At 40.9% G+C, this 26,356-nt stretch overlaps 1 protein-coding gene across 5 annotated transcripts in view; it reads left to right on the forward strand.

Moving 5' to 3' along the window:
* Positions 1-26,356, forward strand: part of LOC106581931 (tissue factor pathway inhibitor) — a 43,655-nt gene that overhangs the window by 9,374 nt on the left and 7,925 nt on the right. For 4 of the 5 annotated variants that reach the window (XM_045704532.1, XM_014164438.2, XM_014164435.2 and 1 more), the window contains exon 2: positions 25,020-25,223. In XM_045704532.1, the coding sequence (XP_045560488.1) occupies positions 25,020-25,223 (204 nt within the window). The remainder of the gene's footprint in view (positions 1-25,019; positions 25,224-26,356) is intronic. The other variant, XM_014164436.2, reaches the window with a different exon arrangement.

Consider the following 26,356-nt stretch of genomic DNA (forward strand, 5'->3'; position numbering starts at 1 on the left):
GTTGTGGGGTTGCTTTGCTGCAGGAGGGACTGGTGCACTTCATAAAATAGATGGCATCATGAGGATCAAAAATTATGTGGATATATTGAAGCAACATCTCAAGACATCAGTCAGGAAGTTTAAGCTTGGTCGCAAATGGGTCTTCCAAATGGACAATGACCCCAAGCATACTTCCAAAGTTGTGGCAAAATGGCTTAAGGACAACAAAGTCATGGTATTGAAGTGGCCCTGATCTCAATCCTATAGAAAATATGTGGGCAGAACTGAAAAAGCGTGTGCTAGCAAGGAGGCCTACAAACCTGACTCAGTTACACCAGCACTGTTAGGTGGATTTTGGCCCAATCCTCCTAACTTATTGTGGGAAGCTTGTGGAAGGCTACCCAAAACGTTTGACCCAAGTTAAACCATTTAAAGGCAATGCTACCAAATACTAATTGACTGTATATAAACTTCTGACCGACTGGGAATGTGATGAAAGAAATAAAAGCTGAAATAAATTATTCTCTCTAATATTATTCTGACGTTTCACATTCTTAAAAAGTGGTGACCGAAGACATGGAATTTTTACTAGGATTAAATGTCAGGAATTGTGAAAAACTGAGTTTAAATATATTTGGCTAAGGTGTATGTAAACTTCTGACTTCAACTGTATAATATTTCCTAGTATGCTCTATTGCAGGGAGATTTTCAGAATGGTTTGTTTTACTGTAATAGTGTTTTTGCATGTATATTGATTGATTGATTAATTTTATGCTACAGAAAGATAAATAACATACTTTTTTTTTTTTTTTTACTAATACAATCTGGTAGTAATTTGATATATTGGACCCGTTATTGAGATGGTTGTTTAGATGAGTGAGGTAGTTTCAGTATTCAATATTTCTTACCCTTGCAGTCATTTTGAACGCAAGTTGCAGCTGAGAAACAAGTCCATTTTTTGGGATATTCTAACTGGCTGAATTCCAATGGGAATTACACATCACTTTGCAAGCCAGTGTAATGTGATTTGCAGGCCTGATGTGGCCTGTAAACCAGGAGTTTCCTAACACCACTGTGTTAGGGTGTAACTAGGCCCTCAAAGAAAGGCCTTATGAAATATGTATTGCCATAAATAATTCAATGCAAAGGCTAATAAGGCTGGTGGAACTGTTCATAGACGGTTCTAGGAAGAACTTTTTAGATGATAAAATGGTTCTTGGTAGAAATCCACAGAGGGTTCTACCCAACACAAAAAAAGGGTTCCCCTAAGGGACAAACTGAAGAACCCTGTATGGTTCTACTGAGCACCTTTTTTTCTAAGAGTGTACAGCAATCAATATTCTGGCCTACTGTCGATGGTAAATTGTACTTGTCTTCTCTGCCAGGCAGCTATGAAGGCAGCATATCTGCATCCTTCGCATACACACAATATGAACTGATCCAAACAGGGTTGTTATTGTCATGAATGTTTTACTAAAGCTGTTTTCAAGAATAGATTGGTGTTCGTAATGGCACATTGAAATATTAATGCAGCGGAACTTGGAGCTTGTCTGTTTGTGCATGTGGTTATATCATGAAATCTGTTGACTTGGCTCAGTACATTGAACATTGAGGTAATTTTCCTCCTTGTATACATGAGACTGTTTCAGTACCCTCCTACATGATTAAAACAAATACGTACTGTTGCAATCGCATTCTTGCAATTAGTTAAAAAAAATAATAATCCCCTGCACATGTTCTGGCCATTTATAAGCATTCATAAAACCATTTCAAACTGGAATGAGATGGTTATTGACAAAAGGTGTCATGGTCATGATGAGTATATTATATTGCGGTGGATTCATTTTGTGGTGAATAATTTCAACGGTTTAAGTAATATGCTTTTGCAACCAGAATGATACAAATTGAGAAGAAATCAGAATAGTAAACCTGTAGAGTGCAAGAAGGGTCTAGGTCTTAAACACCAGCTCTGGTACTATACGGAAAGTGAAAACATTTTACAGTTAAATCAATTGCACAACAGATACCATACAGTGACATACAGTGCATTCGGAAAGTATTCAGACCCCTTGACTTTTTCCACATTTTGTTACGACCTTATTCTAAAATTGATTAAATGTTTTTCCTCAATCTACACACAATACCACATAATGACAAAGCAAAAACAGGTTTGCAAATATGTATATATGTATGTATGTATGTATGTATGTATGTATGTATGTATGTATGTATGTATGTATGTATGTATATATATGTATATATATGTGTGTGAAAATAAGGTATTTCATTATATATAAGTATCAGACCCTTTGCTATGAGACTCAAAACTGAGCTCAGGTGCATCTTGTTTCCATTGACCATTCTTGATGTTTCTACAACTTTTTTGGAGTCCACATGGTAAATTCAGTTGATTGGATATGATTTAGAAAGGCACACACCCGTCTATATAAGGTTCCACAGTTGACAGTGCATGTCAGAGCAAAAACCAAGCCATGCGGTTGAAGGAATTGTCTTTAGACCTCCGAGACAGGATTGTATCGAGGCACAGATCTGTGTAAGCGTACCAAAAAAATTCTACAGCATTGAAGGTCCTCAAAAACACAGTGGGCTCCATCATTCTTAAATGGAAGAAGTTTGGAACCATTCTTCCTAGAGCTAGCTGCACAGCCAAACTAGGCAATTGGGGGAGAAGGGCCTTGGTCAGGGAGGTGACCAAGAACCCAATGGTCACTTTGAAAGACCTCCAGCGTTCCTCTGTGGATATGGGAGAACCTTCCAGAAGGACAACCATCTCTGTAGCACTCCACCAATCAGGCCTTTTATGGTAGTGGCCAGACGGAAGTCACGCCTTAGTAAAAGGCACATGACAGTCCGCTTGGAGTTTGCCAAAGGCACCTAAAGACTCTCAGACCATGAGAAACAAGATTCTCTGGTCTGATGAAACCAAGATTGAACTCTTTGGCCTGAATGCCAAGCGTCACGTCTGGAGGAAACCTGGCACCATCCTTATGGTGAAGCATGGTAGTGGCAGCATCATGCTGTGGGGATGTTTTTCAGCGACAGGGACTGGGAGACTAGTCAGGATCGAGGGAAATATGAATGGAGTAAAGTACAGAGCGATCCTTGAGGAAAACGTGCTCCAGTGCGGTCAGGACCTCAGACTGGGGGCGAAGGTTCACCTTCCAACAGGACAACAACCCTAAGCACACAGCCAGGACAACACAGGAGTGGAATGTCCTTGAGTGGCCCAGCCAGAGCCCGGACATAAACCCAATGGAACATCTCTGGAGAGACCTGAAAATAGCTGTGCAGAGACGCTCCCAATCGAACCTGAAAGAGCTTGAGAGGATCTGCAGAAAAGAATGGGAGAAATTCCCCAAATAAAGGTGTGCCAGGCTTCCAGCATCATACCCAAGAAGACTCGAGGCTGTAATCACTGCCAAAGGTGCTTCAACAAAGTACTGAGTAAAGGGTCTGAATATTTAAGTAAATTTGATTAAATTTTTTTTTTTACATATTTCTATATATATATTTCACATTTACTTAAATATATATATCACATTTACTTAAATATATATAAATTGGCAAACGTTTCTAAAAAACAGTTTCTGCTCTGTCATTATGGGGTATTGTGTGTAGATTTGGGGGGGGGGGGGCAATATAATCCATGTTAGAATAAGGCTTTAATGGAACAAAATGTGGAAAAAGTCAAGGGGTCTGAATACTTTCCGAATGCTCTGCAAATATGATTTTGCTTGATCTATATTGGTCAAGTATCCCATCTATACTGAACAGGAATGTCTCCACAGCTGTTCCCAGAGAATTGAATGTTCATTTCTTTACCATAAACTGCCTCCAACGATGTTTTAGAGAATTTGGCAGTACGTCCAACCGGCCTCACAATCACAGACCACGTGTAACCACGCCAGCCCTCCACATCCGGCTTCTTCACCTGAAGGATCGTCTGTTACCAGCCACTTGGATAGCTGATGAAACTAGAATATACTTAGTACGGTCGGCATTTGATTGTTAGATATTCTATCTCCTGAGAGAATTTGTCAATAATAGCCACAGCGGTCTATATCCCCCCCTCAAGCCGATACCACGAAGGCCCTCAAAGAACTTCACTGGACTTTATGCAAACTGGAAACCACATATCCTGAGGCTGCATTTAATGTAGCTGGTGATTTTAACAAAGCAAATTTGAGGAAAAGGCTCCCGAAATTCTATCAACATATTGATTGTTGTACTCGTGCTGCTAAAAAAAATTCTTGACCATTGTTATACTACCTTCCAGAATGCATATAAGGCCCGCCCCCGCCCTCCATTCGGCAAGTTGGACCAGAATCCACGCTTCAAGATTGTTTTGATCACGTGGACTGGGATATGTTAAGAGTAGCTTCAGAAAATAATATCAGCACAAACTCATTCACCGTATCGGTATATCAGGAAGTGCATAGGAGATGTACCCACTATGACTATTAAAACCTACCCCAACCAGAAACCGTGGCTAGATGGGAGCATTCGCACAAACTGAAAGCGTGAACCACCGCATTTAACTAGGGAAAGAAGACTGGGAATATGGGAATATGGAAGAATACAATCAGTGCAGTTATTCGCTCCGCAAAGCAATCAAGCAGGCTAAACATCACTATAGGGACAAAGTTGAGTCCCAGTTCAACAGCTCAGACACGAGACATATGTGGCAGGGTCTACAGACAATCACGTATTATAAAAGGAAAACCAACCACCTCGCGGACACTGACGTCTTGCTTCCGGACACTCAAGGACATTCATAGACTTGTCCCGAAGCCACTCCTGCGTTGTCTTGAGTGTGTTAGGGTCGTTGTCCTGTTGGAAGGCATATGTTCAGCCCAGTCTGAGGTCCTGAGAGTAGGTTTTCATCAAGGATCTCTCTGTACTTTGTTCCGTTCATCTTTTCCTCGATCCTGACTAGTCTCCCAGTCCCTGCCATTGGAAAAACATCCCCACAGCGTGATGCTGCCACCACCATGCTTCACCATAGGGATGGTGCCAGGTTTCCTCCAGATGTGACGCTTGGCATTTAGGCCAAGGAGTTCAATTTTGGTTTCATCAGACCAGAGAATCTTGTTTCTCATGGTCAGTCTTTAGGTGCCTTTTGGCAAACTCCAAGTGGGCTGTCATGTGCCTTTTTACTCAGGAGTGGCTTGCATCTGGCCACTCTACCATAAAGGCTTGATTGGTGGAGTGCTGCAGAGATGGTTGTCCTTCTGGAAGGTTCTCCCATCTCCACAGAATAACTCTGGAGCTCAGAGTGACCATAGTTTTTTTGTCATCTCCCTGACCAAGGGCCTTCTCCCCCAGCCAATTCTAGGAAGATTCTTGGTGATTCCAAACTTCTTCCTTTTTAAGAATAATGGAGGCCACTGTGTTCTTGTTCAATGCTGCAGACATTTTTTGATACCCTTCCCCAGATGTGTGCCTCGACACAATCCTATCTCGGAGCGCTACGGACAATTCCTTTGACCTCACGGCTTGGTTTTTGCTCTGACATGCACTGTCAACTGTGGGATCTCATATAGACCGGTGTGCCTTTCCAAATCATGTCCAATCAATTGAATTTACTGCAGCTGGACTCAATCAAATTGTAGAAACATCTCAAGGATGATCAATGGAAACAGGATGCACCTGAGCTCAGTTTCGAGTCTCATAGCAAAAGGTCTGAATACTTATGTAAATAAGGTATCTGTTAATTTTACATTTTCGAAAATTTCTAAAAACCTGTTTTCATTTTGTCATTATCAGTGGTGTAAAGTACTTAAGTAAAAATACTTTAAAGTACTACTGAAGTTGTTTTTTTGTATCTGTACTTGACTTTACTATTTATATTTTTGACAACTTTTACTTGTACTTCAATACATTCCTGAATAAAATATTGTATTTTTTACTCCATACATTTTCCCTGACAACCCAAAGTACTCGTTACATTTTGAGTGCTTAGCAGGACAGGGAAATTGTGAAATTCCTTCACTTATCAAGAGAACACATGGTCATCCCTATTTCCTCTGGTCTGGTGGACTCACTAATCACAAATGCATCTTTTGTAAATAATGTCTGAATGTTGGAGTGTGCCCCTGGCTATCTATACATTTTAAAAACAATAAAATGGTGCCGTCTGATTTGCACATTTTATAAGGAATTTTAAATTATGCTCAAGTATATTTTAGCAATTACATTTCATTTTGATACTTAAGTATATTTTAAACCAAATACTTTTAGACTTTTACTCAAGTAGTATTTTACTGGGTGACTTACATTTTTACTTGTAACTTTCTATTAAGGAACTGTATCTATGACGAACAGGTGCATATCTGTATTCCCAGTCATGTGAAATCCATAGATTAGGGCCTAATGAATTAATTTAAATTGACAGATTTCCTTATGTGAACTGTAACTCAGTAAAGTCTTTGAAATTGTTGCATGTTGCGTTTATTTTTGTTATTTACTTTCACTTTCCGTCACTTCCTATTCCCTCAGCCAGAGTAAACAAAAAGAGAAATAGCTGGTGTAAAACATTGTCATACATATTCAGCTTTATCTTCATCAGAGCAACAAAGATACTCAGCAAGACTTTTCCGTCGCTGCAGGAAAATTTGTCTTCTCTTGGGAGTCAGTTCAGTTGCACATATAAAGTTCTGTTTCTCCATTTCCAGACAGTCTCTGCACTGCACAGGGATGAAGTGACAAACAGTGGAGTATGTGAGAAAATGACTGTGCACTTTTGCTTGACACAGCGTTGAAATGACAAATGTACAGTACTTGGCTGGAGCATCAGCCACAGGTTAATCCCTACATCCTGTCCACTGTCACTTGGAGAAGTTGGTGTGCTTCAATATACGATGCTATATCTGGAGTAGGGCTGGGCAGTATACCGTATTTTACTATATAGCGGTATTGATGCACGGACAGGTTTGGGTTTTTACTTTAACTTCTATACCAGTATTTGAATGTTTGGTTTGTTAAAATGTGATATGCCGTGTGCAACGCCGATTTTTATAGTTTACACTTCTACTTGAGTCCTCCCTCTTCGCTCGCTCTCTCTCCATGCCACTTTCCTCACAGACCTTGCCCCGCCCCTTATCACTCAAAGAGCGCATTTGTTGTTGCTTGACCACGAGACTATGTTCCGTCTGCATGGTTATTGCAGCACATGCAACAATGTTTCCACTTTGCTATAAATATTATACTATTATTATACTATTTATGTTTCTTACATCTGCAAACAGGTAGATTGTCTTTTCTTAGCAAGTTGTAGGTAAATCGTGTTAGCCACTAATGCTAATTGCTAGTTAAATGGCTAGCTAGGTAGCTAATAAATCTACAGAGTCAGAGCAAACATAGCTAGCTAATAAAGCCTGATACCAGTGCTGTTGTAGGCCTAAATCGTTGTTTGTGCAACAGTATCTTCTAAGTCAAAGAGGAATTGGCGAAGCATGAATATGTAGGCTACACAGGCTGCATTCCAAACACAAAAGACACACCCTCTCCCCGAAGGTGAAGTGGACACTTCTGATGACGTGTCATGTCGTATGATGAGTTGACACTTGCAGGGCGAGGGAAGAATTAATACATTTTAAATGGCCCGCCCTTGTCCGGAAATTTGTCAGTCGTTCATCCCACGGTTGTGTTTTCAGTCATCATGGAACCACCGGTAGCTGTTGCACGCTTTATATAAGCTACAGTCAATAATGATTTCATTTATTGGCTAGAAGACAACGCATCCGCAGATGTCGAATGCTAGCCGTCTGACGATATCAGGTAAATCGAAAATTACAATGTATAAGTGGGATGTCATGGGAAGTTGTTGTATGCCCTAGCTAATGTTTCCTAAAGCGAAACAAACAAAAACATCCTTACTTTTACTATACGTGTTAGTACCGTCATGTGCATTAGTAGCAACATTTCAAAATTATTTACATTAGTTTTTACTTACACTTGTATGTTCTTAGTGGATGTACAATCATTGCGAATTGAATTATGGGGTGTTTCATGCCCTGGAGTGAACAGAATTGTAGCTTACATTGCCAACTTCCCTTACTTTGCTAATTGTTTGGACTGATGGCAAAGATGGTCACGAGGATTCCCCCAAGGGCATAAGTAAGTTGTTTGAAACGCAGCCATGAGGAAACATTTAATGTAGTCAAAGATTATAGGGTCCCCTAGGAAACACTGACCATCACTTTGGTTCCTACCCTGTCACAATAACTCCTCCCTGGCATTTTAATTCGTTGTCATGTCAAACAACACTGTATTCAAAGACTCCACTATTATTTTTATTCTAACTGTAGAATTAGAATAACAATTATATTTCTGTGATTCCATCATTTCACCCAAATGTTTTGATCTAAATCGCAAGTCAAATCACAATTGCAACAATTGTTTAAAAATAAGGCCTTGTTTTTTTTTTGCAGCCCGACGTGGCAATGTGGAAATGATCTCAAATGAGTGCAGGAAATGCACATTGATGGAAATGCAGGAAATTATTTATTGTTGAAGTTGAATTGAACAGTATAAAACAATCAGACTGGATAAAGACCTATTGGAATCACTTAGAGTGTATGTGTAGCCACCCTAGGGTCACGCACTATCATAAAGCAAATTTAAAACATAAAATACTGTAAAACACTGTCAAAACTTTGAAAAATACCATAATATGGTATTTTGGCCATATCACCCAGCCTTAATCTGGAGAAGCAATGCCTACTCCTGGCCCATTCCTTCCATCAGCTCCTTACTAACTAGCTATCAGGCTATCCCTCACCTGCAATACAAAGTTGGTCAAGCAACAAAAAAAAAGGTTATATCTTATAAGGGCTTCCAATACTTTCCAGTATGTGATTTAACAGCTTATAAAATTCAATGCTGTCTTTCAAAATCTTTAAGACATGGGTTTGTGTGTATTTTAGGAGTTAAACATTAATATCAATAGGATGCACCTTGGGAAAACTGAACAAAGGGCCAAATGACACTTTTTATAGCAGTTGCCAGGAGTAACAGACTGTATGGTGTCACTAAGAGCTTTGTGTTCAGCCATCTAATGCCCCCCATGTGTCATTCCTCTTCCTATGAGTCAGTTCAGGCTGGTGCATGTCTGAGTTAATACTGATATATTTTTACTTGTACTGAAACTTTTGGGGGGAGTGTAGGCTATTTGAATCTGTTAGAGCTAATCAGGATTTCACTGAGCATCTGTTAGCGGATAGGATTATGTTCTTCCTGGCTGACTTAGAAAATGATTCAGTGCTGAAGTCGAATGCTTTTTAGGGATGTGTGTCAGGAATCCATTGTATTTACATGATACTGGCTCCACGAGAGATGTGGCTTGAGTTACTGGAAGACTTGGAAACAAAACCCTGATGAAAAGAGCAATGACCAAGCTGCTTTTAAGACGTGTATGTTTTCCTAGATCTACCTGATCTTCCACTGCACATTAGTGACCAGTTTACATACTGCCCTCAAGCCTTTTCCAATACACATACACTTTTTAAAAATAAATAATTTTAATAATATGGATTTTTGGCAACATCTTCACATTTTTTCTGTAGTTAAAATGTCACCCTGTATAGAATAACAAGCCACACTGTGAGAAGTTAACTCTCATGAAAACAGCAGATCCAGGTCAAGTGTTCTTCTGATGCAGGGATAGAGAGAGAGATCTGTTCAGACACATGCCTTTTAGGTATCTATGATACAATCAGCCTGACATTCTGCTAAGTGTATAGCCTACAATATGTTTGAGATAAAAGATCTGAACTCTCACGTCACGTGATAGGGAAAGTCATAAGATGTTGTGCAATGATATACTAAGTGCTCATGCAGAACAACTGATATCAGAGAGTGTACAAAAGGTGTGGAAAATAGGCCTGGTTGAACTAAGTCAGAACTTGCCTTTCACAAAAGATCTGAACAGAGTGAGCAATACGGACTATTAGTTGTCCTCTATGTAAAGTGCTTTTAATTTGTTTCCTTATAATGGGGTGGGAGTGGTAGAGGTAGGGCAAAGGTAAGGAATTGTTAAAGGCCCAATGCAGCTGTTTGATCTCATAATGAAATAATTTCTGGGTAACAATTAAGTACCTTACTCTGATGGTCAAAAAGGAACAAAAATAGCTTCATAGCAAATAGCAATTTCTCAATAAATAATTTTTCTAGGACTGTCTGAGTGGGGAGGAGAACTGCAAATTAGCTCTTTTTGACAGAGAGGTTTTGAACTAATATAACGCCTGGTGACGTCACCAGGCAGGCCAAAAATCCATCCTACCAAAACAGACTGAAATTTCAGGCGGTATTTTCAAACATCTCTTACACCAAAAGGGCATTATCGTAACTTACTTTGGCCAAGAAACACGAGCAATGGAAATTAGACCGGTGGAAATCTGCCCTTTGGTCTGGTTCCAACCGCTGTGTCTTTGTGAGACGCAGAATAGGTGAATGGATGATCTCTGCAAGTCTGGCTCCCACCGTGAAGCATGGAGGAGGAGGTGTGGGGTCCTTTGCTGGTGACACTGTCTGGGATTTATCTAGAATTCAAGGCACACTTAACCAGCATGGCTACCACAGCATTCTCCAGTGATGCGCCATCCCATCTGGTTTGCACCTAGTGGGACTATCATTTGTTTTTCAACAGGACAATGACCCAACACACCTCCAGGCTGTGTAAGGACTATTTGACCAAGAAGTAGAGTCTGCTGCATCATCTACTGCATCAGATGACCTGGCCGCCACAATCACCCGACCTCAACCCATTTGAGATCGTTTGGGATGACTTGGACCGCAGAGTGAAGAAAAAGCAACCAGCAAGTGCTCAGCATATGTGGGAACTCCTTCAAGACGGTTGGAAAAGCATTCCAGGTGGAGCTGATTGAGAGAATGCCAAGGGTGTGCAAAGCTTCAAGGCAAAGGGTGGCTACTTTGAAGAATCTAAAATATGAAACATTTTTTGATTTGTTTAACACTTTTTGGTTGCTTCATGATTCCATATGTGTTATTTCATAGTTTTCTTTTCTTCACTATTATTCTACAATGTAGAAAATAGTAAAAAATGAAGAAAAACGCTTGAATAGGTAGATGTGTCCAAACCTTTATGTATATATAACACACAGGAAAAGCAGGTTTTTGACTGCTCTGGGCCTTTAAAGGATTTGCATTAAGAGGAGCTCTTTGAGATCAACATTTATGTTAGTGACTTGGCATAGTCAACCTTTAGTTTCAGACTGTTTCATAGGTCGTATAACTTTTTTTTTTCATCCCTCTCTCCCTTTAGTAACAATGGAAGGCCTGGCCACTTGATAGTGGCTCTGATTTTAAAGCTTCTCTCCTGATACCAGAACACATTTGGAACCTACACCTTTAGCCCTTCTGGTCATACTTACTGCTCTTTTGTGTCCCTCATTGCATTTGTCTCTCCACCATCGCCCCAGTAGTCCAAATGTGTTGATGAAGGAAACCATAGTCACAGAGAAGACATTGACATCTATTGCTAGATTGTCTAGTTATTGGAGAAAAGTCTAAATGGAAAAAACATATTGTAGGTCATGATGAGGGCTTTCTGTTTCTTCAAAACAGAAAAGGAATCTGAATCTACCCTGAAAAAATACACTTCACCTGCTTAAGCATATCTTTCAATATTTAGCAACTGAAAGTGATGAGTAGTGGGTGAGGAATGTGCTGGGAAAGGGCATGCTATATTGTCATATTGGATTCTGCTAATCACCTCTGTGGGGACCTCAGTAACAGTAATTAGACTGACATTGTGATGGAGCGCAGAGGTACTTTTAAAAGTGTGTGTGTGTGTGTGTGTGTGTGTGTGTGTGTGTGTGTTTGCCTGCCATATTTTTAATATGGGAGCACCAAGCAAGAAAAGGATGGAAGTACTTTAAATAACAATGACAATTCCAGTTTTGGAATATGGTGTTATCTGCCATTATGTGGTCCTGCAGTTCTCTGAGTCTGCAGTTATTTGCAATGACCATATTTACAATGTGGGTCTCTTGCTCTGGGATGAACAGTCAGCCTCTTTCACAAGGTACTGGTTTTCTTGCAGTTCTGTAAAAACATTTGAATGGTTTTAGTGATAGATCCTTCTCATTATGAAAGTACAGTACATATTACTGTACCAGTAAGACTACAACACTTATAGTTACTTACCGGTTCTCATTTCATAACATCCGGATGATACCTGCAACAGTATAGCAGCTCAGATTTGGTTGAACCCGTTGCCCAGCCTCCCTCATGCTCATCCCATGGTTGTCAAAATGGTCAACCACAGTCGCTCTGATTTCATCAGTTATTGTGTTCCTGACTCCCCTACCTCTTCCCCGTCCTCTCCTTCTCCCCCTTCCTACCTCACCTCTTTCTTCTCTTCCTCTTACTTCTTCACTTCCTTGTCCTCCTCTAGTTCTCTCCCCTCTTACTCTCTGTCCACTATTGGCCTCCATTGTTGTCCAAACCAAATGTTTACCTGTGGCCTATTTATAGTGCTCTAGCTCTGATTTGTAAGTGAACTCATTGTCTAAAAGTGTTTTCACATGTGTCAATGTGGAAAGGCAATTGGCGAAATAGTGTAGCAATGTAGAGACCAATGTTTACAGTTTTGCTAGAAGTGTGTAATTAAATTGCAAACTGAGTGTAAAGCAGTGAGTTGTGTTTACAGTTTTGCAAAAAGTGTGTTATTAAACATTGGAACATTGCTGTGGGGACTTGCTTCCATTCAGCCTCGAGCATTAGTTTTTGAGAGAGTGCATATATTTGTTCAAGACGGCTATCAATCGAAAAAGTAGAGCCAAGTCTTTGCAATCACAAAACATCTCCTCACATAAACCCTCAGCATTTAACGCTTGAGTCCGGATTGGCAGATTTAGCAAATGCACGCGCCCACAAAAGTTTGTTGAGGGTGAGAGAGGCATCCACACGAGCTCAGCCATCTACACAAAGAGACGCGTGCCATTATTATTTTCACGCTGTGAGAAATTTTACAACATGACATCACAATCACAACACAATCAGAACGATTGGGAACTATTTCACACTGGGAAGGTTTTTACGTGACACAGGCCAGTCAATTTCTTCCACACCGATCTCGACAAACCATTTCTGTATGGACCTCGCTTTGTGCAGGGGGTATTGTCATGCTGAAACAGGAAAGGGCCATCCCCAAACTGTTGCCACAAAGTTGGAAGCACAGAGTCGTCTAGAATGTCATTGTATGCTGAAGCGTTAAGATTTCCCTTCACTGGAACTAAGGGGCCAAGCCCGAAACATGAAAAACAGCCCCAGACCATTAATCCTCCTCCACCAAACTTTACAGTTGGCACTATGCATTCGGGCATCTGCCAAACACGGATTCGTCCATCAGACTTCCAGATGGCGAAGTGTGATTAATCACTCCAGAGAACGCGTTTCCACTGCTCTAGAGTCCAATGGCGACGAACTTTACCCCACTCCAGCCGATGCTTGGCATTGCGCTTGGTGATCTTAGGCTTGTGTGCGGCTGCTCTGCCAAAGAAACCCATTTCATGAAGCTCCCGACGAACAGTTATTATGCTGACGTTGCTTCCAGAGGCAGTTTGGACCTCGGTAGTGAGTGTTGCAACTGGGAACAGATGATTTTTACGCACTACACGATTCAGTACTCGGCAGTCCCGGTCTGTGTACTTGTGTGGCCTACCACTTCGCGGCTGTTACACCTAGACGTTTCCACTTCACAATAACAGCACTTACAGTTGACCGGGGCAGCTCTAGCAGGACAGAAGTTTGACGAACTGACTTGTTGGAAAGGTGGTTTCCTATGACGTTGCCACATTGAAAGTCATTGAGCTCTTCAGTAAGGCCATTCTACTGCCAATGTTTGTCAATAGAGATCACATGGCTGTGTGCTCGATTTTATACACCTGTCAGCAACGGGTGTGGCTGAAATAGCCGAATCCACTAATTTGAAGGGGTGTCCACATACCTTTTGTATATTCAGTTGAAGTCGGAAGTTTACATACACCTTAGCCAAATACATTTAAACTCAGTTTTTCACAATTCCTGACATTTAATCCAAGTAAAAATTCCCTGTCTTCGGTCAGTTAGGATCACCACTTTATTTTAAGAATGTGAAATGTCAGAATAATAGTAGAGAGAGTGATTGATTTATTTCAGCTTTTATTTCTTTCATCACATTCCCAGTCGGTCAGAAGTTTACATGCACTCAATTAGTATTTGGTAGCATTGCCTTTAAATTGTTTAACTTGGGTCAAACATTTTGGGTAGCCTTCCACAAGCTTCCCACAATAAGTTGGGTGAATTTTGACCCATTCCGGCTGACAGAGCTGCTGTAATTGAGTCAGGTTTGTAGGCCTCCTTGCTCGCACACGCTTTTTCAGTTCTGCCCACAAATTTTCTATGGGATTGAGGTCAGGGCTTTGTGATGGCCACTCCAATACTTTGACATTGTTGTCCTTAAGCCAACTTTGAAAGTATGCTTTGGGTCATTGTCCATTTGGAAGACCCATTTGGGAAAAAGCTTTAACTTCCTGACTGATGTCTTGAGATGTTGCTTCCACATAATTTTTGATCCTCATGATGCCATCTATTTTGTGAAGTGCAGCAGTCCCTCCTGCAGCAAAGCACCCCCACAACATGATGCTGCCACCCCCGTGCTTCACGGTTGGGATGGTGTTCTTCGGCTTGCAAGCCTCCCCCTTTTTCCTCCAAACATAACGATGGTCATTATAGCCGAATAGTTATATTTTTGTTTCATCAAACCAAAGGACATTTCTCCAAAAACTACGATCTTTGTCCCAGTGTGCAGTTGCAAACCGTAGTATGGCTTTTTTATGGCGGTTTTGGAGCAGTGGCTTCTTCCTTGCGGAGCGGCCTTTCAAGTTATGTCGATATAAGACTTTTTAATGTGGATATAGATACTTTGGTACCTGTTTCATCCAGCATCTTCACAAGGTCCTTTGCTGTTGTTCTGGGATTGATTTACACTTTTCGCACCAAAGTAAATTAATCTCAAGGAGACAGAACCCGTCACCTTCCTAAGCGGTCCCATGGTGTTTATACTTGCGTACTATTGTTTGTACAGATTAACGTGGTACCTTCAGCCATTTGGAAATTGCTCCAAAGGATGAACCAGACTTGTGGATGTCTACAATTGTTTTTCTAAGGTCTTGGCTGATTTCTTTTTTGATTTTCCCATGATATGAAGCAAAGAGGCACAGAGTTTGAAGGTAGTCCTTGAAATACATCCACAGGTACATCTCCATTTGACTCAAATGATGTCAATTAGCCTATCAGAAGCTTCTAAAGCCATGACATAACTTTCTGGAATTTTCCAAGCTGTTTAAATGCACAGTCAACTTGTATGTAACCTTCTGACTCACTGGAATTGTGATTTAGTGAAATAATATGTCTGTAAACAGTTGTTGGAAAAATTACTTGTGTCATGCACAAAGTAGATGTCCTAACCAACTTGCCAAAACTATAGTTTGTTAACAAGAAATTTGTGGAGTTGTTTAAAAATGAGTTTTAATGACTCCAACATAAGTGTATGTAAACTTCCGACATCAACTGTATATTGAATGTGGATTCCCTTTTTTCTCATTTGTGTTGTTTGAATGTTGATAGCCTGCATTGCAGAAAATAAGTACATATTGATCTTACCATTTAATCAAGAGCACATTTACAGTGTGTATCGGTCTAAGGGTGACATCAGACAAAGCTCTTTCTGGGTTCCTATCTATTCCATCGGTTCTACAGTATAATCACATCCTCTTCAAGGATGGACTCGTTGGTAGGCAGAAAACATTTACGCATGGATACTGGATAGTGAATTGTGTCTTTTGAAACTCTCTATTTCAGGTGCATCTGACTTGTTTGCGTTGTACTTCAGATATCTCGGTCCAACATCAGCACTATAACCTCATAGTTACCTCAAGTATACATTGGTTTACTTTAGAGACAGTAGCTGCACTTTTGGCTTGCTCTTTTTCTTCAGGTATCGCTTGTACACTTGTTTCAGCTTCTTGAAAATGTTGCTTGTTGTAAACTCAGGCTAAATAGCTGTGTATATTTAGCAACTTTTTTCTTAAGTTCTTAATTTCAAAGGGGTTAATGTGTAGTAATAAAGAGGGTTTAAATAATTTAAGGGATATCCTTGGATGTGCTAGCAGAGCCAATCGCTGAAAAGACTGTTACAATGTAGAGGTCCCACGATAGTCCCTCGCAGACTCACTTGGCAGACGGGAGACCTTTTTTAACAAACAAACACAAACAAGTACAGAGGTGATTACACTGCTGATTGCACAAGGTCTCCTGTGTGCATACAGTATACGAGCTTTGTGTTCTCTTGTTTTGTGAAAACACAACTATAATCACCATGAAACCAATAATGATTTTCCCCACACACATATTCCAATTAAATAGTGTTATGAAAAGAAAGTGGTCAATTATATGTATACAGTATAAATAATAAGTATGCTAACTATACCAAGCTTAAAGGTGCTACACATAGGGTATTTCTGTATTGTAATAAAAAAAAAGTTTAATCATTGTACCATAACTCATTGTGAAATATATTTTCAATAACAACAAATATAATTTTTACAGCATCAAACAGCTGTAAAAACAATGTTTTGTTATTGAAAATATATTTCACAGCGATTTAGATGCTACCATGATTCCCTACACTATTCAGGCTAGGTTGTGCGCTTTCTGCAAACAATGTGTCCATTCTGACAATGAGAACAGTAAAAGACTGTAACAATAATATTTTGAATGCATTAACAGAAATTATGGTTACCAAATAAACATTGTAGATTAGAAATTATGGGAATTAACGGTAAAGGTACTACTGGTGATACTGCTGTGCCATCGTCACGGCCTCTGCAATGGATTAGTGCACTGAGACATGCATCAATTAAGATGTGCCATAAAAACTTTTTTTTTTTACATGCAACTGCTCGAGTAAAAAAATACTTGGTCGACCAAACACTCGACCAGTCAACTAAATGGGGTCAGCCCTAGCCCATACAAATGCATTGAACAACAAATAGCCTCCTCCCCTTTAATATCTGAGAGATATTAAAAAGATCAGGAAACATTTTTAGATTTTTTTTCATGTATTTAACCCTTTATTTTTGTCTCTAAACAGTCTCCATATATACTGTACTTCCATTCATTTTTTTTCAACTGGTACCCGGGCACCTTCAGTCGCCTATGGGCGTCTGTTTTCTATCCAAATCTACTAATAATATGCATATCCTACCTTCTGAGTCTGAGTAGGAGGCAATTTAATTTGGGCACGTTTTTCATCCGAACGTGACAATACTGCCCCCTATCCTTAACAGGTTTTATCATTTTCATGTCATATGTATTTGTTTAATGAGGGAGGGTGTGGCGAAAGTGAATAACACCTTATTTCAAGGTGTGCATAATTATTAGGCAGCCTCATTACCTCAGGTAAAATGGGCCAAAAAAGAAATTTAACTGACACTGAAAAGCCAAAAATGTAAAATGCCTTTCAGACGGATGCAACACTCTTTAAATAGCTAAACTATTGAGGTGTGACCACCGGACATTCAAACATTTTGTTGCGAATAGTCAACTGGGGCGCAAAAAACGCATGGGGAAGAAAAGGCGCAAATTAACTGCAAAAGACTTGAGAATAATTAAACGTCAAACTACCAGGAACCCATTATCCTCCAGTGCCACCATATTCCAGAACGGCAACCTACCTGGAGTGTTCAGAAGTACAAGGTGTCAAGTGCTCAGAGACATGGCCAAGGTCAAGAAGACCGAAACAAGACTACCACTGAATAAGATTCACAAGTTGAAGCGTCAAGATTGGGCAAAGAAATACCTGAAGACAGATTTTTCAAAGGTTTTATGGACAGATGAAATGAAAGTGACTCTTGATGGACCAAATGGATGGGCCCGTGGCTGGATCAGTAATGGACACAGGGCACCACTTTGAGTCAGGTGCCAGCAAGGTGAAGGAGGGGTACTGGTATGGGCTGCTATCATTGAGGATGAGGTAGTTGGACATTTTTGGGTTGAAGATGGACTGAAACTCAACTCCCAAACCTACTGCCAGTTTCTGGAAGATTCTTTCATCAAACAGTGGTACAGGAAGAAGTCCTCAGCATTCTAGAAGGCCATGATCTTTATGCAGGACAATGCTCCATCACATGCATCCACGTACTCCACTGCTTGGCTAGCCAGCAAGGGCCTCAAAGATGCCTGAATAATGACCTGGCCCCCTTCCTCACATGACTTAAATCCTATTGAGAACTTGTGGGCCCTTCTCAAACGTAAGATTTACAGTGATGGAAGACAATACACCTTTTTGAACAGCATTTGGGAGGCTGTGGTTGCTGCTTCAGTGAAAATTCATTGTGAACAGATCAAGAAACTGACAGACTCCATGGATGGAAGGCTCATGGCAGTTATTGAAAATAAGGGTGGCTATATTGCTCACTGAATATTTTTGAAAGGCCAAAAATATTATATAATTGTCATTTTGTGTTACTTATCTGTTACACTTACTCTAAAAATTGAGAATAAACAAGTGAGTTGAGAGAAATTATTCTTGTAATTTAGTTGCCTAATAATTGTGCACACGTATATATTTCCCTGAGAAAGACACAACTCACTTTTCCTTTGTTACATATTCAGGTTTGAGGTTCAATAACATTTTGGATTGACTGAGAGCATTGTGTTTGTTCAACAATAAAATGAATCCCGAGGAATACAATTTGCCTAATAATTGTGCACGCAGTGTACAGACTATTTTGTGAGTAAAAAAAAAGATTTTTCAGGATGTCTCATGGTCTGACAAACACCGCTCTAGCTCTGTCACCTTGCACCGCAGATGCGGAAGTGCGACATAGGCAGATGCGGTGGATTGAGATGCATCCAATGCAAAAAAACATCTCTAGCTTAAACTGACAGATTTATGGTAATTTATTACTTTTTTGTTATTATGCTAATTACATTTCAGCAGCTATCTATCTCTGTATGCAAACACATAGCATGCTACAAGTTACAGTTCATAGGAAATCAGTCAAATTAAATAAATTCATTAGGCCCTAATCTATGGATTTCAAATGACTGGGAATACAGATATGCATCTATTGGTCACATATACCTTAAAAAAAAATGGTAAGGTTGTGGATCAGAAAACCAGTCTGTATCTGGTGTGACCACCATTTGCCTCATGCAGCACGACACATCTCCTTCGCATAGAGTTGATCAGGCTGTTGATTGTGGAATGTTGTCCCACTCCTCTTCAATAGCTGTGCGAAGTTGCTGAATATTGGTGGGAACATGAACATGCTGTCGTACACATCGATCCAGAGTATCCCGGGCATGCTCAATGGGTGACATGTCTGGTGACTATGCAGGCCATGGAAGAACTGGGACATTTTCAGATTCCAGAAATTGTGTACAGATCCTTGCGACATGGGGCCGTGCATTATCATGCTGAAACATGAGGTGATGGTGACGGATGAACGGCAAAACAATGGGCCTCAGGATCTCATAACGGTATCTCTGTGCATTCGAATTGCCATTGATAAAATGCAATTGTGTTTGTTGTCCGTAGCTTATGTCTGCCCATACCATAACCCCACCACCACCATGGGGCACTCTGTTCATAACGTTGACATCAGCAAACTGCTTGCCCACACGATGCCATGCACGCTATCTATCATCTGCCCGATACAGTTGAAACCGGGATTCATCCATGAAGGGCACACTTCTCCAGTGTGCCAGTGGCTATTGAAGGTGAGCTTTTGCCCACTGAAGTCGATTACGACTCCAAACTGCAGTTAGGTCAAGACCCAGGTGAGGACGACAAGCACGCAGATGAGCTTTTCTGAAACGGTTTCTGACCGTGCAGAAATTCAAGTTGCACCTGTGTAATGATCATGCTGTTTAATAAGCTTCTTGATATTACACACATGTCAGGTGGATGGATTATCTTTTCAAAGGAGAAATGCTCACTAACAGGGATGTAAACAGATTTTTATAGAAATAAGCTTTTTGTGCATATGGAACATTTCTTGGAATGTTTATTTCAGCTCATAAAACATGGGACCAACGCTTTACATGTTGCATGTATATTTTTGTTCAGTATATAGTTATGGTTGAACAAGGATTTCAATATGCCCTTATCAATGTCCTTACGAATGTAGAATATTCAATTTCCACAGGAGATACTCATCGACTAGTGTCATCCAAGTCCCTTCCTTTGGGTTACACACTGGTCATCCTTGACAGCGACGTCACAAATAACTCTTTCTGCCTCGTCAGGGATGTTTCTGGAGATGCCATATCATGGTAGAGCAGTTGCGCTAAAGACAACCTACATTGAATCCAAACTCAAGCCCAATACGTCAAATGGGATAAGTTATTGAGCGAAGTAGTTACAACATATGCGTCTGTTATTGCATCCCTAGTTGTCCCTATGGAAGAGAGAGAAACTGTCTGAGCAACACTAATAAAAAAAAAATCATGGTTTTCGTTGTAGGCTTTTAGAAAATTAAGCAAGGCTTTGCTTGCAGTCCCAGCAAACGAGATCAAAATGAATGGGTTTGAAGTTAGCGGTCACTAAGGTGTCTGCTAATGAACCTTGCTTTTCTGAGAGCCTCTTGTAGAGCCAAGCACTTAATATGAATTGAAGTGGTAACAGTGTACTTCATGTAGAAAACACTTCACCCAGGCTCCTTTGATCTGTTTTTTTTTTTGGTCTCGTTTGGAAAGTGCTTGAGGCATCTTTTATCTGTCATGTGAAGTGAGATCCTTCTTCTATAGCAACCACAGGATGCTTGTGATTATGAGGTCATAATTAGTCGCCTCTGAAAGGTATCCTTTAATTTGTGTGAGATTTTCTCAAGGAGCCATGACTCGTCTTCTGTCATCACCGTTATCTATCAATCTCCTTGTATCATTCTGTATCATCTTCCTTTTCTAATACTCTGATTCATAGTTGAATGGTGCTTGTCACCTATGTATTTCTGAGCCTCTCTTCCTGCCTCTCCTCTGCCCATTTCTGTCTTGCTCTCTCTACTTCATGCTCTCTCTCCTCTCTCTTCTCTCTCTCAACCTTACAGGGAAAGCAGAACCAAACCCCTACATCTTGGAAATTCATATTTCATTGGAAATGATTAGGCTTTGTTTGCACAGCCAGGGATGATGTGCCCTTTACTTTATATACTGTCATTACAGTGATCTCACCCAACTTTGCATACCTTATGACTAGGATGAAAACCTCTCTTCCAACATTTGGTCACGTAAATAAATTGTGGTGACACTTGAACCCTCCATCATAAGGGCGACATAATCGCTGACTCATGTTACTATCAGTTGACCTACCCTTACTTCTTGACATTACAGTTAGACTTACGTCTTCATCCACACGATTCATTTTGCTTTGATAATGGTGACTAACTTGGACTTGGGACTACTTGGAACAATCACTTGGACACACCTTTTAAACCAATCCAATTTGTCTTCTTCAATTAATCATCTTATGGGATTATAATATAGTATGCCCTCACATTGTTGGTCTTGAATTATGTTTGTTTTTCAGGCCTGACAAATGTCAAGTCTCCTATCTCAATGACATTAACGCTGCCTTCCCCCTGACATTTCTCTAAACAAGCTACGACTGAGCCTCTAATCGGGGCAACCTGCCCGTTTTCTTCGTTACCAAGAAGTTAGGCACACCACCAGTGTTGAGTAATTCAGCTCATTATCCAAATGTAGAGGCCAAAAATGTGTTGGTACTTATTGTGCCAGGCTCTACAGTACATGTATTGGGGTGAGCTGAAAACGCTGATCTATTGGTTGGCGTCAACCAGGCTTTTGTTGATGTATTGTGGGAAGATGAACATAAATAGCCCCAACTCATTGGCATTCAGTGCAAGGGCACATTGGTCCACTCTTGAGATGCAGACATACTTTGAGAGGGAGGGAGGGTGGAAGGGGAGAAATGAGAAGGGGTCTGAAAAATAACTTATGTATGCACTGTACTGTCAAATGAGGTCTTTTGGTGAAGTTTCACTTGATTTTCACAATATGTCCAATTCTGTTTTATTTCAAATAATGAATAGTTTGATTAGGTGGAACACAACTTGTTTACAGTTACTGTGCACCAAGGCTAACTTTTTCAAGTTTCTAAGATCATAATTTTATGGAAAATAGTCTCTGGTGCAATAACAATGATTTTCTTTTTTATTCAGATCAAGTTTTTAGTTCCCCAACATTTGAGGCGATACGGTTGTCTCTAGGAGTGTTGTTTTTTTGGATGGCCCACATTAGCAAGGCTGGACATTGGACAATAAGTGAAGGAAATACATACTGTCTGTTGTACTGTATTTCTCTTGGCCTCACCAGGCAGATAAAATCAATAGGAACATGCTGTTTTCTCTTTCCTCTTTGGGAAGACTTGTCCTCGCTTATTACACGTCTGTGAAAAAAAACAAGCTGTTTTCCCAGTATCCACTTAAAACAAGCACGGTGGAACAAATGAGCAGTCACTTTTTCCCCTCTTTTACTTTTCGTAGATCTTAGGACTGACAAGCGAAGTGACTCCTGTTGCACCCAGGGTGGTGCTGTGTGGGCTTTGAGGGAAAGACAAAGCATGAACTTGTCGTTACTGCCCTGTGCAGTTTGTTTAGGGAGTCTAAGGACAGATACATGTTTACACAGCTAAAGTGGTACAGAGACGAAGACAGAATGTGGATTGCTTGCCTGCTGTGTAATTATCCCCTGGAAGGGCCGCTTCGCTCTCTGGTTATCTGCCCGGACAAAGAAATGTGAATAAAAATATCTGGAGTCATACTCTGAAAACATTTAATCTCCCCTGCAAAATCAAACCGCCATAAACCCAGAGGTTTGCGTATTTGATTAGTGTTCCTGGCCTCGTTACAAGAAGGAATTGTATCCGTGGAAGAGGTGGCAGATTGGAATGCCACGCCTGTGTTCTCATTAGCAGCAGGCTGGCGAGAGGGTATTTGTTAAGACAGCTGACCTGCTGTGGGCCTGGCTGGGGCCTGAGCAACGTGGTGGGGTTGTGGAGTCTGCAGGTGTTGCTGGGCATAGAATCCTGCAGCAATTATTAGTTGTCAGGCTGTTTGCTATCAAAACAACCCTCACAAACAAAGCGACACACGCTGGATGACTGTTGACGTTTGACATGTGTGTGACCAGCTGTATATGATAGAAGGTAGCCTTAAGGCAAACAGAGGGGCCAACTAACCTGATCTACAATGTGTGGAAAAGGAAAACCCAGTCCCTTTTGGCAGATGAAGATCAGGATGTTGAAGGTTAAGTGATCCAACCACTGTAAAGCAGGCTGTCTGGGTGACAGTCGTCGCCAGAGCTGCCCGCCTGCACTGAACTGCCGGAGAGGCCAGACTGCGCTGAACTGCCGGAGAGGCCAGACTGCGCTGAACTGCCGGAGAGGCCAGACTGCGCTGAACTGCCGGAGAGGCCAGACTGCGCTGAACTGCCGGAGTGGCCAGACTGCGCTGAACTGCCGGAGTGGCCAGACTGCGCTGAACTGCCGGAGTGGCCAGACTGCGCTGAACTGCCGGAGTGGCCAGACTGCGCTGAACTGCCGGAGTGGCCAGACTGCCCTGAACGTCCCGGAACGGCCGGAGCCACCTCCAGAAATAGGTGGGTTGGGGAGGGGGGGTGTAGCACAGTGCCGTCGTTGACGGCAGCCACCCTCCCTTCCCTCCCTTTAGAAAAGGGGAATTTTTTTTGGTGTTGCTTGGGGTTATTTTTTGTTAAGGTGCTTCTGGGGTAGCACCTTTAAGGGGGGGTACTGTCACGTCCTGGCCAGTATAAGGTTAATTGTTTTTGTAGTTTGGTCAGGACGTGGCAGAGGGTATTTGTTTTATGTGGTTCGGGGTGGTGTGTTTGTGTAAAGGGTGTTTGATTTAGTATTTCCGGGTTTTTGGTTGATGGTCTATGTGTTTGTATTCTATGGTTAGTCTGGTGTGTGTGTTTCTATGTTTGGTTAATTGGGGTTGGGACTCTCAGTTGAAGGCAGGTGTTGTCTATCTGCCTTTGATTGAGAGTCCCATATATTAGGGTGTGTTTGTGTGTGTGATTGGTGGGTGATTGTTCTGTGTTGAGCTTTGCTTTGCCAGACTGTTTGTTAGTTGTTCGTTTTTCGGTTTTCTTATTTTGTATGTTCATTTTTGAAGATAATTAAAAAATCAAGATGAGCATTCACGTACCTGCTGCATTTTGGTCCTCATTCACAGACGACAACCGTGACAGCCCCTCTGTTTGCCTTAAGGCTACCTTCTATCATATACAGCTGGTCACACATATAATGATTCAAACAACTGCAATGTGACAATCAAGATCGATACCCCTCTATTTTATATCGAAACATGTCAAACGTCAACAGTCATCCAGCGTGTGATCCAACCACTGTAAAGCAGGCTGTCACCCCCCCCATCATCCCTGATCTGAAGGAACGGTACTTTCACAACGGGCTGAATCTAGCCCCAGACTGAGATGGTGATTTAACATCTTGATGGCTTGCTGTGAAGATGCTACAGTGTTTTGATATTATTCCAAGTCATCTGTTCCCGTGTTTTGTAGAACACGTGGTATGTGCGTTTGGTGGAATGCATTTAAAAATCACCGTGAAAGTCACAGCTATACTTTTTAGGGTTTTGTTGTTGAGTGCACTTACCGGAAGTCCGTCTAATTAGGTGCATTTCTTGAGAATTCTGTACATGTTGAATTCTATTCAGGATTGTTGAGAGTTACCAGCGAGGCTGTAATGTCAAATAATTTATCTGAACGCAACAAGGGGTCTTGAACTACTAAAATTGGAGTCGTTTGGAATGTACCAGAGAGAAGTTCTAATCTAGTCCAAAGCCTCAGGTTAAAGCACAGCGATGACCTAAATTACAACAGAGCATTTCCATGAATTCTGTGAATCTGTGCATGACTGTATGCCAACTTTGGCTTTCTTCCTTTCATAGCAGATGGAGCCCAGCCCGAGCTCTTCATTTTCCACGAGTTGTGTGCCCTAAAGAAGGATGTAGGGCCCTGCAAGACGTTAAAGGAGCGCTTCTATTTCGAAATTGACACGGGCCGCTGTGAGTCCTTCGAGTTCGGTGGCTGCAGAGGCAACGCCAACAATTTTGAGACCTTGGAAGCGTGTGAGGGAATGTGCCTGGTGTCTGGTGAGTGGTTGGACCCTTTCTCTGATTTCTCTGCAGGTCAAATGTGAAAATATGACTGTTGATATGTGAAAAATGCTTCCTTTTTCTACCAGGAATCATTCTGCATATTCAGAGCGACACTTGTTTTTTTTTGTGGTTTTTTTTGCACCTGAAGCAAGCATACACATTTTTGTTCGGATATGTACCTTTTGTAGTTTGTACTTGCTTTACCTTGTTCCCTGGTCAACTTATTCCCTGGTTACTATATTATTGGTTTGAGTCCTCTTCAAGACAATCATCAGCCATGTTACCAGTGTATCAAAATAGATTAGACATTATCTTTGAGACAATGAACGCAATGACATCGTTGACGTAGTTGCTTTGGAATGCAGGTTTTATTGAATGATATATGATATGACACTGGGAACTACTTACTGTTAAAATTAGCAATATAGTTTTAGTGCTTTATGGTTTTGGGAGGAACGCTATCATTGTTTTCACTTTGATAAGACTGTCAGACCAAACATTTACTCACAAACACATTCCCATAATGCACACAGTGCCATTTCAAAGAAATGTGGATGTTTTCTATTAAACTATCAGCCAAATCTATTGGCAAGACTGGGACAATGACGCTGTTGGCTGATTGGCTACGTGCACAGCAAATTAGTCAGTGTTAAATAACACTGAAAGAGTGGGACCATATACTCCAGCGTTTCCCAAACTCGGTCCTCGGGACCCCAAGGGGTGAACGGTTTGGTTTTTGCTAGTGATGGGGAAACTAAGCTTCCTGAAGCCATTGAGCATTTCCAGCCAATTGTGTCAAATAGGTTCATTACGCGAGGCTTTGAGCAACATTGTTTACACTAGTGGTACCTGCTGGTGAAAAAAATAATTTAAAATTATTATAGATGACGTCACACACGCAGGACAGCCTTATTGTCTTCTACCGAAACCAATACTAAACCAATTAGGTGGTTGTTCGGCAAAATTTAATCTTTGGATGTCATTCATCACATGCTTCTAATAAAGTCATATAAGCATCGGGATACTGCTTCAAATTTCATAATTTCGACGCATGCCTCATCACTCTGGTATCAAACGTAACATCACTATTTTTTCCCCCTAACACTACACAGCTGATTTAAAATTAT

Source organism: Salmo salar, chromosome ssa21 (genome assembly GCF_905237065.1).
Source record: "Salmo salar chromosome ssa21, Ssal_v3.1, whole genome shotgun sequence".
Lineage (NCBI taxonomy): Eukaryota > Metazoa > Chordata > Actinopteri > Salmoniformes > Salmonidae > Salmo > Salmo salar.